Here is a 15,498-nt window from a genome sequence, read left to right on the forward strand (position 1 = left end):
CTTTTTGACTAACTTTTGGCATCTGAATCCAAAAATGACCCTAGTTTTTCTCTATCACATCAACTTTTTAAGGTACAGGATACCCTCCCTTTGTCCCAAAAATCATACAAAATGTACATACAAAGGAAAATAAAGAGAATTACCTGAATATACTGTTTATTTAGAGTTATTTTATTCATATAAAGGCTATATATTGTTACTGTAAGTCAAATTGTGTAAAGTAGTAAAGTTCCACTACTAAACACACATATTAAGGTATTTTATCTTTTCAAACGACAGACTAGGAAATGCCAAAATGAGATACTTCAAACAGTCTCCTTCAGTTGGCAAAGCTTTAACAAATTGCTTCATGAGACCCAGTTTTATGTGCAGAGGTGGGAATATAATGTTCTTTCTACCAACAAGTGGCTCATGTAGAATGTTTGGATCACCAAGTTTGAGGTCAGATCTTGGAGGCCAATTTGACTTCACCCAGTGCTTCTCATGAGCTCTGCTGTCCCACATACACAGAAAACAGGGATACTTGGTATATCCGTGTTGCTGACCAAGAAGGAAGCAGACCATCTGAAGGTCAGTACAGATGATCCAATTGTGCTTGTGATATTGCAACAGATCAATGACTGTCTTTATGGCTTCATATTCTTTATGAAAACAAACCGAATGGCCAATTGGGACTGCACCAAATAAATTGCCATTGTGGAGGAGGACACACTTCAAGCTCCACTTTGAGCTATCTATGAACAGTCGCCATTCAGTTGCATTATTGATTGGAATTCCCAATTCCTCCATTAAACCATATATGTTATGGCAATATACAAAGCCACCATCACTTTGAAAGTATTGCAGAAATGCACATTCTCTTGATCAAAAGTAGGATACCTTTGCTCCCTTTTCAAGCAAGTTTTTCTCATGCAGTCTTTTTTTATAAGTATATTTTATTGATTATGTTATTACAGTATCAAAATTTTTTTCCACTTTGCTCCCCTCTGCCCAGTACCCCCCTTCCCTCCAGCAATCCCACCACCCTTAGTTCATGTCCATGATTTGTGCATATAAGTTCTTTGGCTTCACCCTTTCCTATATTATTCATAACTTCCCTTTGTCTATTTTGTACCAGCCAATTATGCTTCTTAATCCCTGCACCATTTTCCCATTTCTCCCCCTTCCCCCTCCCAGCTGATAACCCTCCAGATGATCCCCATACCTATGTTTCTGTTTCTATTCTGGTTTGCTTAGTTGGATTTTGTTTTTATTTTTTATATTCAGTTGTTGATAGTTGTGAGTTTGTTGTCATTTTAATGTTCATAATTTTGATCTTCTCCTTCTTAAGTAAGTCCCTTTGACATTTCATATAATAATAGCTTGGTGATGATGAACTCCTTAAGCTTTACCTTGTCTGGGAAGCACTTCATCTGCCCTTCCATTCTAAATGAAAGCTTTGCTGGATAGAGTAATCTTGGTTGTACGTCCTTGCTTTTAATCATGTTGAATACTTCTTGCCAACCCCTTCTTGCCTGCAAAGTTTCTTTTGAGAAATCAGCTGAAAGTCTTATAGGCACCCCTTTGTTGGTAACTCTCTCCTTTTCTCTTGCTCTTTTAAGGTTCTCTCTTTACCTTTAACCTTTTGCATTTTAATTATGATGTGTCTTGGTGTAGTCCTCTTTGGGTCTAGCTTGTTTGGGACTCTGAGCTTCCTGTACTTCTATGTCTATTTCCTTCAACAATTTGGGGAGTTTTCCTTCATTATTTTCTCACATAAGCTTTCAATTTCTTGCTCTTCCTCTTCTCCGTCTGGCACACCTATGGTTTGGATGTTTGCATGTGTAAAGTTGTCCCAGAGGTTCCTAAGTCTCTCCTCATTTTTTTCAATTCTTGTTTCCTCATTCTGTACTGGTTGACTGTTTTTTCTTCCTTATATTCCAAATCATTGATTTGAACCCCAGTTTCCTTCCCTTCACCACTGGTTTTGTGTGGATTTTCCTTTGTTTCATTTAGCATAGCTTTCACTTCCTCCCTTATGTGTTTGCCATACTTAAGGATATTTGTCAAGTCCGAGAGCCTCTTTATCACCAGCGTTTTGAACCCTGCATCTGTTAGGTTGGCTATTTCCTCGTCACTTAGTTCTCCCACTGGAACCTTGATCCGTTCCCCCTTTTGGGCTATACTTTTCTGTCTCCTCAATTTGACAGGCTCCTGTGTTTGTTTGCCTCTGTGTCTTAGGTAGAGCTGTCTCACCTGTTACATTGTCTCTCGTGAAGTCTTGATGCTAGGAGTTCTGAAGCCTTTTTGGATAGTCCCAAATCTTGTGCCAAATCATTCAACTCATGGTGATCAAATCCCTTATGAACTGAGTCACCTTCAATTTCAAAATCTTCATCATTGCTTCACTTAGTTCTTTACCATACTCCTGTGTTTCGAAAGAGGGTAGTTCAATGAAAACTGGCACTGGGATTTCAGCTGAATGAGGCACTGGGTGTATAGCTGATGATAGAATAGGATACTCTATTTTACATTTATTTTTCTTGTTATATCCTGACGTTTTCACTATACAAAAGTAATAGTCACTTGAATGATCTCTGGGCTCTCTCCAAACCATAGGTATACCAAATGTCAATTTATCACGTGTACCCTTCGTCCACATCCGTAAACTCTCAACACACGGCTTGCACACCTTGTGAGGGACCCAAGACTTATTTTGATCACCAAGTTTTACTTTAAAATATGCAAAATAGGCTTGCCTGACAAATGCACTGATGTTTGTCTTTTGACTGGTAATGGTGAAACTGCCACAGATATAACAAAATGAATCAGGGTTATTTAGGCATTTATGATGAGAAATAGAAGAGGCAGACATGATCTGAAGGAAAAGAAATAAGTATATATGTAAATAAAAAAATAAATTCTGCTAACTTCTTGTCTACAGACAAGAACTCGGACTACACTTAGGGATACGATTCACTCTACAGAGCGGTACACAATGTCTGACCACACTGTCTCATGTGTAACTGAATAGCCTAGACAAGTATGAACCTGTCACTGGTCTCCAAGGTCATCCCCCACCCCACACCACTCAAGGGAGGTTTGCTCTCAGCCAATAGGAGAGCACTAGTGCTTCCCTCAGTCCAGGCTCGATCCACCCTAGAGTGATCACATTAAGATAAGCTGTAGAGAAAAACTTGATGTGATAGAAGAAAACTAACTGCAGTTTTGAAATCAGCATGCCCTTTTAAATCTAAAACAGCTGAAAAATCGAACTCAACAGGAATTATGTTAAAAATCGTTCCCCTGTGTTATCAGGCATACCTAGGGGGCTTTTTAAAAGATTCCAAGGCCTCACCTTCAGAAATTCCAACCCATTTTATGTGGGAGGGGGCCCTGGAATTAGTTTGAAAAGCCTCCGGGGTCATTCTGTTTGCTGAATCAGGGTTTGTTGGCAGCTTCCCTGGCAGAAGGGTAAGCCAGAGAGGAGAGTGCAATACTTGTTTAAGGCAGGTAACTGTGCAGGACCTCCATCAGGTATTTGACTAATATTTTAAAAAATTTGAACCCCTCTTCCCCATCTTTATTTTATTTCATTCATTCATCCATTCATTCATTCATTTACCTAAACGCTTATCTTTTAACATACCAAACTAAAGTTTACTTACTATATATCTGAATCCATTCATTAGAATGTAAGATGAACAAATGGAATTTTTTTTTTTTTTTTTAACTAGTTACCCTTATGTTTCAGGAGAAACTCCCAGAAACTTGGTTTTCTTGCAAGGTAGTAAAGAATTACAGAGCAGTAAGTCTATTACCATGCAAGCTGGTTTTATTGGTGATCCATTCTCATGGAAGAGAACAGGGCTAGCTCAGGTGGGGGAGGTGGGGAAGGGAAGACATAGGTTCAGGGCAAGGGCAGCCAAAGACTGGGGTGGCACGTGCACACCCGGGGTGGCTTGGGGCCCAGTGGCCAGAGAGCTGGTGGCCAGAGAGAGCCAAGAGAGCAAGTCCTTTGTTCTGAGGACTTATATAGTTGGCGGGATGGGGTGAAGAAGTTACATATTGATTGACAGGTAAAGGCGGTGCCAGCTTGGGGAGGGGAGCAGTGGGGATGGGGTGTGTCTACCCAAATTTAGGTATGTGTGAATCCTTATCTTTTTCCAGACTGTAGTTGTTCATCCTATTGTGAAACAGAAACATGATAGGAATCAGTTATTTGAAGTTGGGGCAGTTACCCAAAGTTATTTATGGGCTCTTTCTGTAATCATGAGGGACTCCCTCATAAAACATAGTGACCAGAGGTAGGGAATTAACCAAGGTTAAATGCTTTATGGGCTTCTTCCTTTGGGCACTATGGACTCCCTTTCCTTCTGGCTTTTCAGGCCTTGGGATGAAAACACTGTTTCAAAGGATTTCTTTCCCTGATAGTGGAGACTGATACATATAAGTTCAAGGACTGCCCTCCTCCTGTGTTAGCATGGTGTTTCCTGTGATGTTGGAACACTTGGCAATATTATGGAACCAGGCTCAGGACTGCTGAGTTAGTGCGTGAGACATGTCTCCCTCCTCCTCCTCCTCCCTGCCTTGGTTTACTATCCATCCTACTTAGATCCTAGAAGTGTCTGGCATATAGCAGGACATATCAACATTTTTGAATCAATTAAGGAGCGAACTAAATGAGAGATCATTTAGCTAGTACAAGTAAGACTTTGTAAAGAATAAACCTGTAATCTTGAAGTTGGCAGTTGGCTTAAAAAAGGGAAAGGGAGGCAACTGAGTGCGAGACGTGTAGGTTTAAAAGACTACAGGGAATAGAGTAGAAGGCTAGCTTTCCGTTGTTTTCAAGTTTCTTTCAGATTCCACTCCCACGCTTCCTGGTACGTAATAAACGCAAAACCTGCTTAAAGTCCCACCAGATCACTTCCTTAGGCGGCTGCCCCTCCCTTGGAGCCCCAGCCCCCGCAGTTGGAATAACCTCCAAGAGCTAAATTTTTTTCAAGACCGGCGCCAGCCTGGTCAGCGCGAGACCTAGTCTCAAGCATGCGCAGTAAACAACCCCCCCAGCGTGCGCGGGAAGCTGGGCCGCGTCCGTTTATGATTGGCTACGACAGCGGACTCCCACCTACCGAAATGCAGCGCTGGATACTGATTGGGCGGGGTGCACGGACCAGCCGCCACGCTGGGGCGAGGTGGGGGGAGGCGGGAAACAGTATAGTGGGTGTGCGGTCCTGCAGTTAGTTCTAGCAGTCGGTGGAGAGGTTCCGAAATGGCGGTGCAACCGAGAGAGACGCTGCAGCTGGATAGCGCGGCCGAGTTTGGCTTCGTGCGCTTTTTCCAGGCCATGCCGGAGAAGCCGATCACCACAGTTCGCCTTTTCGACCGAGGCGACTTTTACACGGCGCACCGCGAGGATGCGCTGCTGGCCGCACGGGAGGTGTTCAAGACCCAGGGGGTGGTCAAGTACATGGGACCCGCAGGTGAGGATTGGGATGACGTGGGCTCTGGAGGGACCCTGCGGAGTGCGCTTCCCTCGGGAATTGGGCGGCGAGCGGGCTCGGGCGGCGGGGGGACGAGGGTGCTCTGTGGGAAGTTGAGCTTTCTCCGGCCCCTGCCAGGCCAGGTGGGGCGCCACCGCCCCCTGCCCTGCCTCCGCCCAGAGCCTGTCCCTGTACAGCCGCTCCGGAGCCAAACTAATACACGTAGGGAGCGTTCACTTTGTGCCAGACGTCGTGCGAGGCGTTTTCATACATTGTTCTGTTTAACAGCTGTCGCGCTGGCCTCTGCTCTACTGCCCCGCCTGGGCCCTGTGAATCTCATCATAAACAACGCCAAATCTTCTCATTAAACACACCAGTTCAGAAGGGAGGTTTAGAGTAGAACGGGTTTAGGAAGACCATTTTATGTCAGCACCATCATTTTGCTCACACTCGATTTATACCACTGGGACCTGCAGCCTGTTTAGAAGCAACGTTGCTGGCCAGGTGGTCATGTGGTGGCTCCTCCACTCATTGTTTGTGCCTCAGTCCAGCATTCAGTGCCCTCTAAACTCGGCCCTATGTCTCCAGTATCATCTCTTCCTGGAAGGCTGCATACTTCTCACCCTATGCGGGCTTTGTGTTTTATGTTGACCTCTTTTCCTCCCTGGCTGCACTGTGATTCTGGGAAGAGCGTTCTAGGGGGAGTAAGGAATTGTGGGTTTTTCTTCCTGCCTTTGCCACAGGGCACTTGGATGCTACTGACAAAAGAGGTTTCATTTATTAGATGGGAAATGATTGAGTGCTGGCCTGTCAGCCAGGGTTATGGACCCTGGGAGCACAGAGATGAAAAAGCAATGTAGAGCAAGGCATAAAGTTAGGATTCTAGGTGAGGAACTGGGGAGTTCCATGGTCCATAGCAAGTTGTTGGAGAAGCATGAGAGGAGATTACCAAAGACTGGAGACATCAGGAGAGGCATTGTAGGAGAGGCTAAATTCCACCTGAGTCTTGAAGGGCACGTTTGCTGGGGAGAGGGCCTGAAAAGAGGTCGATGGGGGAGGAGAGTGGCCCAGGTGGGTGTGGGCAGAAGGTGTAAGACTTTTTATGTTGTAGGCAGTGAGAGGTCTGAAGACTTAATTTAAGAAAAAATGAAGGGGTGTGTTCGATCATTCCCATTGTAGTGTGGAGAGTGGGACAGAAGGGACCAGAGTAGAGAGGTTTGCGGATCAGTTAAGACTAGCCAGAGCTAGTGTTAGGGGTGGCTTCATAGTAAAGGATGGTCTGAATTGCTTTCCGGATTTGAAGTGATTGTATGACTCCTGTTATTCTAGGCTCGTACACTTCTCCTGTCTTTGCATTCTGTGGTTTAGAACAGTTTTAAGCATTTAAAATACTGTATGTAAAGTTCAAACCGACCTGTATGTTCGTATAAATTGGATGGCTGATTTTTCTAAGTGCCTGTTACTAATCCAAATAGTTTGATGTTTCTGTTTAATTTAGACTGTTTTGAAAGGAATAATGGATCGACCTTAAGCATTATGTCCATTTATTGGGAAGGAAGTTTAGTAGGAACATCCAGAAATCTTTAATATTGGAGTTTAGATTTTTTTAAAAAACCAGTTTTTCCTTTGGTTGTCTGTGAAAGTTAAAATGTTGGGTTTTGCCAGGGACATTTCCAAGACTAGAGTAAGCCTAGACAGTCACCTCATCTTAATGCTATTGAGAGTGTGGTTAAAGGTGATTAGACACGAATGTTAGTTACTCCCAAGGTTGTGTTAGAGATTTATGCCAAAGGCATATTTTAAGTAAAGGATTATTATAATTTTTATTTGAGTAGGTGAACAAGAGTTCCAAAAAGATGGGTAATTTATTAGAAATTGGCTGAAAAAGGGAAGGACTCCAAAACAAAAATTATCTTGGGTCCCAAAAGTTGATGTTTTGCAGTTTTTACTGTCCAAGGTGAAATGTGACTAAGGATATTTTCTATACTGTATACAGATGTAAGGCTGCCAGGCTTACTTATTTCTTGGAAGAGACTTTTTTATTTTAATATGCCACCTGGGTAAAGGGCTAACAAAATCATTTCCTTTGCTGCTCTGGAAATCTGATAAGATTAAGAAGGTTAGCTAATGTTTGTAGGCAGCATTGCTTATTGCAGAGATGACCCCAGATGACAGGATGAGGATCCCTTGCACTGTTAGTCTTGATAAATTTTGGACCCTGTCACTTTTCCCTACATTCCTTAGCAGTCAGTCTTGCCTCAATTTCCTGCCCTCAAAATTATACTATAACAGGTTTGTTGAGGTATCATTCACATAAAATAGTATTCACCCAATTAAAGTATAGAGTGGGGCAAAAGTAGATTGGCACTTGTGAGGACGTGAAACACAGTTTATTCTAGTATTGATGGGGGACTCATATTGGAAAATTTTAGTTTCAGGTGATAGCTAATAAGCTTAGTAATCAATGTATGTAAAAAGCTATTGTTTCAGGAACTCGAGGGATGACCCACCTTGACTCCAGGAGATATAAACAGTTCCACCTTTGTGCCTCAGGAGGACTGCAAGCAATCAAGACGGTATCTGAGCCATTGAACTCCAGGGCGACCTCCGCCCAGGACACAAAGACCACCACCCAGCATACAGATGAAAGATTGCTGCAGCTTTTATCCGATTAACTTTTTCACTGAATTCCAAACCCATTACTTATACTTTTCTTCTCCTTATGCAAAGGGTCCATTTATAATGTAATTTAAGACAATCTGTCAGGGTACAAACCCGCTCTCTTCTCAGATCTAGACCATCTGAATAAAGTGCCCATAAAGATTCAGTCCGTCTCTTCTTGTTGGGTCTGGTAGATGACAGGCGGCATGAATACCGGCTTTTCTGGTTTCAGTGTTATTTATCAATTATTGTATTGTTTTCCATTTGAACAACAGTAAACCCACTGTGCCCCACCCTGTGTACAGTTCAGTGGTTTTTAGTATATTCACAAAGTGAAGCTGAAACTGGAAAAGCCGGTGTTCATGCTGCCTGTTATCTACCAGACCCAACAAGCAGAGACAGGGATTGAACCTATAAGGGCACTTTGTTCAGATGGTCGGTGATCTGAGAAGACAGTGGGTTTGTACACAGCAGACCATCTGTTGTTGTTTTTTTTTTTTTTTTTTTTACATTTTAATTATTTATTTTTAGAGAGAGGGGAAGGGTGGGAGAAAGAGAGAGAGAGAAACATCAATGATGGGTTGCCTCTCACTCACTCCCAGCTGGGGACCTGGGGACCTGGCTGGCTGGGAATTGAACCTGTGATCTTTAGTTCACAGGCCTGTGCTCAGTCCACTGAGCTACACCAGCCAGGGGCAGACTGTCTTAAATTCCTTTATAAATGGATCCTTTTTATAAGGAGAAGACAAATGTAGGTAAGGGGTTTGGAATTCAGGGGAAAAGTTAATCAGATAAAAGCTGCAGCATTCTTTGTGTCCTGGGCAGTGTGGTCTTTCTGTCCTGAGTGGTGTTGCCTCCTCTGAAGTATAATTGCTCAGATACCATCTGGATTGCTTGCAATCCTCCTAAGGCACAAACGTGGAACTGCTTATGTTTCCTGGATTCAAGGTGGGTCATACCTTCAGTTCCTGAAACAATAACTTTTTACATCAATTACTAAACTTATTAGCTGTTACCTGAAACTAAAATTTATCAACATTTGAGTCCACCATCAAAGTAGATATAACACAACAAATTATAGAACATTTTTATCACCCCCAAAAAGAAACCCTGAATCCATTAGCAGTTAGCTACTTCCCCTTTCCAATCCTTCCAGCCCTATACTAATCTGTTTTCCTTGTCTAGATTTGATATCTACAAAGGATTGATTCCAGGACCCCGCTCCCCTACCAAAATCAAGATGCTCAAGTCCCTTTTATAAAATGGTGTCATATTTGCAAATACCCTAGGAACATCCTTCCTTATAATTTAGATAATCTCTGGATTCCTTAGTCTAATACAATGTAAATGCTGTATAAATAGTTGTTACACTGTATTGTTCAGGGAATAATGACAAGGGAAAATAATCTGCATTTGTTCAATACAGACGTAACTTGTAGAAGTAACCACATAGTGAATATTAGCAACAATATCATTTTTTCCTCTGAATATTTTCTATCCTAAATTGGTTAAATCTGAGGATGCAGAACCATAGATACAGAGGGCTGACTGTAAGTGTATTCACACAATATGCGGTCTTTGTGACTGGCTTTATTTCACTTTATATTTGCAAGGTTCATCTGGGTTATCAGTACTTCATTCCATTTTATTGCCAAATTTTCCATAGTATGGATATACCATATTTTGTTTACCCATCGGTTGATGGATATTGGGGTTATTTTTGAACCTGTACTTTTTTTTTTAACAGGCAGTTTAAAAAAAAAAAAGAATTAAAACTTTTTAGATAGAGGGGAATGAAGGAAGAAGGAGAGGGAGAGAAACATCATCTGTTGCCTATGATATGTTGCCTCTCTCATGTGCCCCAGTCGGGGACCAGACCCGCTACTTAGGCATGTGCCCCTATGGGAAATTGAAACGGCAACCTTCCACTTTGTGGGACAATGCTCAGCCGACCCACACTGGTCAGGACTGTACCTATACTTGTAATTTCATCTGTACCCATTCTTTCCTTCTTCCATATTATGCCGGGGAAAAGGTAAGCTTTTTGCTGTGCCGTGGATCCCATACCCTCCTCTCAGAGATAACCTCTGTTGATAATTTTCTCTCTGGTTCATTCTGTATTGGTGTTTATATTTAATTCATGTCCTTTTAATTGCTTTTAATCTTCAACATACCTTATTAGAATAAAGCCCTGTGAAGTGGGTTAGTACCTACTTCTAATTTATAGATAGGAATCTGAGTCCCTGAAAAAGAAAGTTACTCATCTTTTGCCTTTTTTGGTGTCAGAACTCAGCTTAGAAGGCATCTAGATCCTTTTGGAAGCCTTTCTTAACTCAGATTACGTCTGCCCCTTATGTGGTCCCTCCCATCCCCCAGGACTTTCTTCCTACCTTAGAGCACTTAATCTACTCTATTTCCCATCTCTCCCAATAAACTGAAAGCTCCCGGAAGGTGGGAACAGAATTATAACTGGTCTCCCCTACTCTGAACCCCAGCACCTGGCACAGTGCCCACATTCAGCAGTCACATGGTAATTGTGAGCTGAATGAAGATGGGGGCTCCCCATTATTCTTGAAGAGAAGAATGTTGTACCAACCTGAGAGTGTTCCTTCTGCTGTTCCCCAGATGGAGGCTGGGTAACTTTCTCCTCTGTTCCCCTTATTTCACACCAGATGTGTCAGTCCTACGTCCCACCTGTTCTGACTTAAAGTATAGGATCTTAGCTCTCCCCAGGAAGTAGCTGCCTTTCAAGATTCTTCTTGGTAAATAAAGACTTAAAATGCGCTATCATCCAGTGTGTCAGAAAAACTTTGAGAGAGAGACAGTATTTTGGGAGGATAACTTTGTAGGGTGGGCAGCTTACCTGTAGATTGGTAAGGAAGATAGTGGAGGCCTTTGGAAGGAGGGGAATCACCATGGGTAGCCTCTTATCCCTACCCACTATTAAGTCATCACCTCAGTTGTGAACTTGTGTTCTGTTAAATGTGTCAGTAAAAAGACTGAACTAGTATTGCTCTGCTTATTTCCTCAGAGGCAGGCAGTTGTAAGAATAGGGAGTGGAGGGGCTCGTAGATCTGAGAGTGCTTATTCACCCCGTGATAAGCATTCAAGTTCAAATGTTTTAAAAACTGATGGCTAGACAATTCTGCTGGCATATCCCCCTGAACCTGATGATTTAAGAGCTGTTTAAGAATTATGCCAGATCAGTGTGTTTTTCCTCTCCCCAGAATTGCCTTTGCTGGGTTGTACTTGATAGTTTGCCTTCTAAATTGAAGGATGATATGAAAAACTGTTTTGAAACTCACTGCTGTATAGTATTGGAAGTTGCTGACTATTCACAATGGCATTTTTAAGTGTCTGAGAACCTTTTCTCTGATTTTGTATTAACTCTGCTTGCAGTGTTTTCTTGAGCAAGTATTTTTTAATGATATTTCACTATGATAATGATTTTTCATCATAGGAATGATATTACTTTATGTACTATTCAGCTAGATGGGCTGATAGGGTTTGCCAATAATTCTGGTTTGCCTGAGAATGCGGGAACCCCTGGGATGCTGGACTTTCAATACTAAAATTGGAAAGTCTTGGGCAAACCAGCATGGTCACCCTGTGTGCTAGGCCAAAAAAAACGGGAATTTATTTTTTAAAGATATTTATTTATTTATTTTTAGAGAGAAGTGAAGGAAGGGAGATACAGAGGGAGAGAAACATCAGTGTTTGAGAGATACATCCAACAATTGCTTCTCACATGCCCCCAAATGGGGACTTGGCTCGGAACCCAGGCATGTGCCCTGGCTGGGAATTGAACCAGCAACCTTTGGCTTCACAGGCCGGCACTCAATCCCTTGAGCCCCACCAGCCAGTGGCTGATTTTATTTATTTTTGTAAAGAAATTGGTACTTGCAAATCACAACTAAGCTGAGATACTATTTTTCAATAAGACAGGTTCTCAACCTTGACTGGTGATATTTTGGACTGAATAATTAATTTGTTGTTGTGAGGGGCTGTCCTTTGCATGTTTAACAGCACTCTGCCTCTGCCCAGGCATTCCAAGTTGTCTGCTAGGGAAGCAAGGTCGACCTCTGTTGAGGATCAGTGATCTAAGATAAAGACTAGAAAGCTTGAAAACTGTTCAAGAGGTATGTGTGGGGGAGTATATGCATTTATACTTTATGGATGGTGTGGTTAATTGGCATAGCCAACCAGGGGAATAGTCTGGTAATATTTATCAAAATCACACATATCCTTTGATAAAATCCAGTTTTAAGAGTTTATCTCACAGATATACTCATGTTAAGAGGGTGAAACACAGACAAAACTGTTCATATAGCATTGTTACAATAACAAAGACTAAAAATCTATATATCTGTCCATCAGTAAGGGACTTAAGTTATAGAGCATCCTGAGTCACTAGATTGAGAAAGAAGCTGATTAAGTACTGATGGAACAATCTTCAGAATATATTAAAGTTAAAAAAAAAGTCAAGATACAGAACAGTGTGTATAATAAGCAACTGTGTAGAAGGAAAAAGGTAATGCTTTATTTATATTTGCTGTGTGTACTTAGACTATGTTTGGAAATATATTTTATAGACTGATAACACTATTAAGGTAAATTGGATATGTAAGGGATAATGGTGAAAGGGAAACTTTGCCTAACCTTTTGAACCTTTGAATTTTTAGCAATGTGAATATATTACCTAGAACATTTTGCTAGTAATAATTCATTTTTATGGACCTTTTGAAAGAAGGCCAAAAATTTATTCGGTTTTTCTATAAGATGGCTGTAGTAGTGCTTAGTTTTCTTTAACTTCATTTGAAACAATTTTGTTGTATTGTTACAGCTGCTGTCGTATCAGCGCGCATTTGAAAAAAAACTTAATCAAAATTGGTGAATTTTTCTTTAGCCGTTTTAATGCTTCATTGCTTTAAGAATGGTAAAAATGCAACTGAAACACAAAAGATTTGTGCAGTGTATAGAGAAGGTGCTGTGACTGACGGAACTTATCAAAAGTGGTTTGCGAAGTATTGTGCTGGAGATTTTTCACTGATGATGCTCCACGGTCGGGTAGACCAATTTAAGTTGATAGCAATCAAATTGCGACATTAATTGAGAACAATAAAGTTTTTGGTGAAAATGAAAAATGTGTCTTATTTTATGGGAAAAGCCACATGAACTTTTTGACCAACCCAATAATGTATAGTTATTTATATGACTTGTATTCAAAATTGGGAAAAACAAATTCTAAAAAAAAAAAACAAAAAAGGTTAGCTATATATTTTTACTCATTCTTTTATCTTTGTGTTGTTTTGATTTTTTATTTTGATTCATAGGCTACATGAGGGCAGGGGTCTCTATTTACCATTTTATACTTCTCATCTACCAAAGTTCTCTGACATATAATAGGTGCTTGATAAACAGTTTATTGAGTGAATGAATTAGAGAACCTAGTAGTTTTGGGGGGAAACATTGTGTTAGGTACTTGGAACACATTACTTCAAATCTTCAAATTTATAACATATATTTAATTTTTTTTTTTTTTTAGGAGCAAAGACTCTGGAGAGTGTTGTGCTTAGTAAAATGAATTTTGAGTCTTTTGTAAAAGATCTTCTTCTAGTTCGTCAGTATAGAGTTGAAGTTTATAAAAATAGAGCTGGAAATAAGGCTTCCAAGGAGAATGATTGGTATTTGGCATTTAAGGTAATTATCTTCCTTTTTGATTTTTTAATTTTTTTTTAGAAAAAAATTAAAATGTAAGGAAATTCTTTGTGTTTTAGTATTTTAACCAGGTGTGATAGTAAAATGCTTTGAGAAATTTTAATCTTTAGCATGTGGTTTTTTAAATTCAGTAGATCCTTATTATGTAAGTATGAATACTCTGATCTTTGTGACTGTGCCAGAAACAAATAATAAATAGCTGTTACATAAAGTTGAATACAGCATTAAATCAGGATTTGAGTTTACTGTTTTTGAAGTAACGTTACACAAATTTGCACTTCCAGATACTTCATTTATAGACATTTGTAACATATTCGTACCTTTGAATGTTCCTTTCTCTTCCATTACATTGTAATATTTTTTTGATCATCACCCAAGGCCATGCCTCTTTTTTTTTAAAGATTTTATTTATTTATTTTTAGAGAGAGGGGAAGGGAGGGAGGGAGAAATGGAGAGAAACATTGATGTGTGGTTGCTTCTCACGCTCCCAACTGGGAGCTTCACTTGCAACCAAGGCATGTGCCCTGACTGGGAATCGAACCAGCGACCCTTTGGTTCACAGGCCGGTTCTCGATTCACTGAGCCACACTAGCCAGGGCTAGGACATGCTTTTTGATTTTAGAGAGAGAGGGTGAGAAACATCAACAGACTGCTTCATCCACACCAACTGGGGGCTGAACCCACAACCTAGGCATTTGCCCTGGCTGGGAATTGAACCCACAACCTTTCTGTTTACAGAATGATGCTCCAACCAACTGAGTCACACTGGCCAGGACTAGATTGTAAATTTTTATAAGTCTGGAATTTCAGTGGTGATCATGTTCTGTGGTATGCCTAGAAAGGCTTGTTGACATGCATGCTTTTAATGCCTTCAGGGAGATAGTGCTACCTTGTTTTATTTAATGCTGTCTTATTAGTCTGTAAAGTCACCCTTTTGTCTCTTCACACATAATACCCTCACAAACAGATTCTTAGTAAATGGTTAAAATGTGGTTGGGGTCCTGGCCAGTGTAGCTCAGTTGGTTGGAGCATCATCCTATAAATGGAAAGGTCATGGGTTCGATTCCCACCAGGGCACATGCCTAGGTTATGGGTTTTCAGCCCCAAGTCAGGCGCCAATTGATGTCTCTGTCCCATTCTCTCTCCCTCCCTTTCCCTTTCTCTAAAAATCAATAACTTTGTCCTCGGATGAGGATTAAAACAAATGTTTTGGGGGATGTGAGATTTATTCTTATAGTCAAGTCATTTTCATTTCTTTTTTTTATGCTTGAATTTTTTATATTAGTTTTAGGTGTGTTGCATAGTGGTTAGACAATCAATATAATTTACAAAGTGATCCTCCTGATATTTCAAGAACCCACCTGTCACAGTGCGTAGGTGTTACAGCATTTTTCTTTTTGTCTCTTTGCTTTTTTTTTTTTGTTGTTCATTCTCTGAAATAGTTTATTTTTTCCAGTTTTTAAAAATTGTTCTATATTTCTTTTCTTCTCTGTCTCTCTGGGTGACCTTGGCAAATATCCAAACCTTCTGTATCTGTTTCGTCAATAACAGTAAAATGAGAATGTCTTAAAGATGCTTTCTGATCTTAAAGTCCTGTGAGTTTTTTCTTGTGAAGTTTAACGCAACATTTAAACATTTTATATTGATGCTGCTTCAA

The 15,498-nt window shown here is 40.7% G+C and overlaps 1 protein-coding gene across 1 annotated transcript in view; it reads left to right on the top strand.

The window, feature by feature from the left end:
- Positions 1-5,190: 5,190 nt before the first annotated feature.
- The window catches only part of MSH2 (mutS homolog 2), a 60,012-nt gene continuing 49,704 nt past the window's right edge, over positions 5,191-15,498 (top strand). Inside the window, exons 1-2 of the mRNA XM_090280244.1 lie at positions 5,191-5,462; positions 13,669-13,823. Of these exons, the coding sequence (XP_090136370.1) occupies positions 5,252-5,462; positions 13,669-13,823 (366 nt within the window). The 5' untranslated portion in view covers positions 5,191-5,251. The remainder of the gene's footprint in view (positions 5,463-13,668; positions 13,824-15,498) is intronic.

Source organism: Furipterus horrens, unplaced genomic scaffold (genome assembly GCF_987537825.1).
Source record: "Furipterus horrens unplaced genomic scaffold, mFurHor1.1.pri manual_scaffold_6, whole genome shotgun sequence".
Lineage (NCBI taxonomy): Eukaryota > Metazoa > Chordata > Mammalia > Chiroptera > Furipteridae > Furipterus > Furipterus horrens.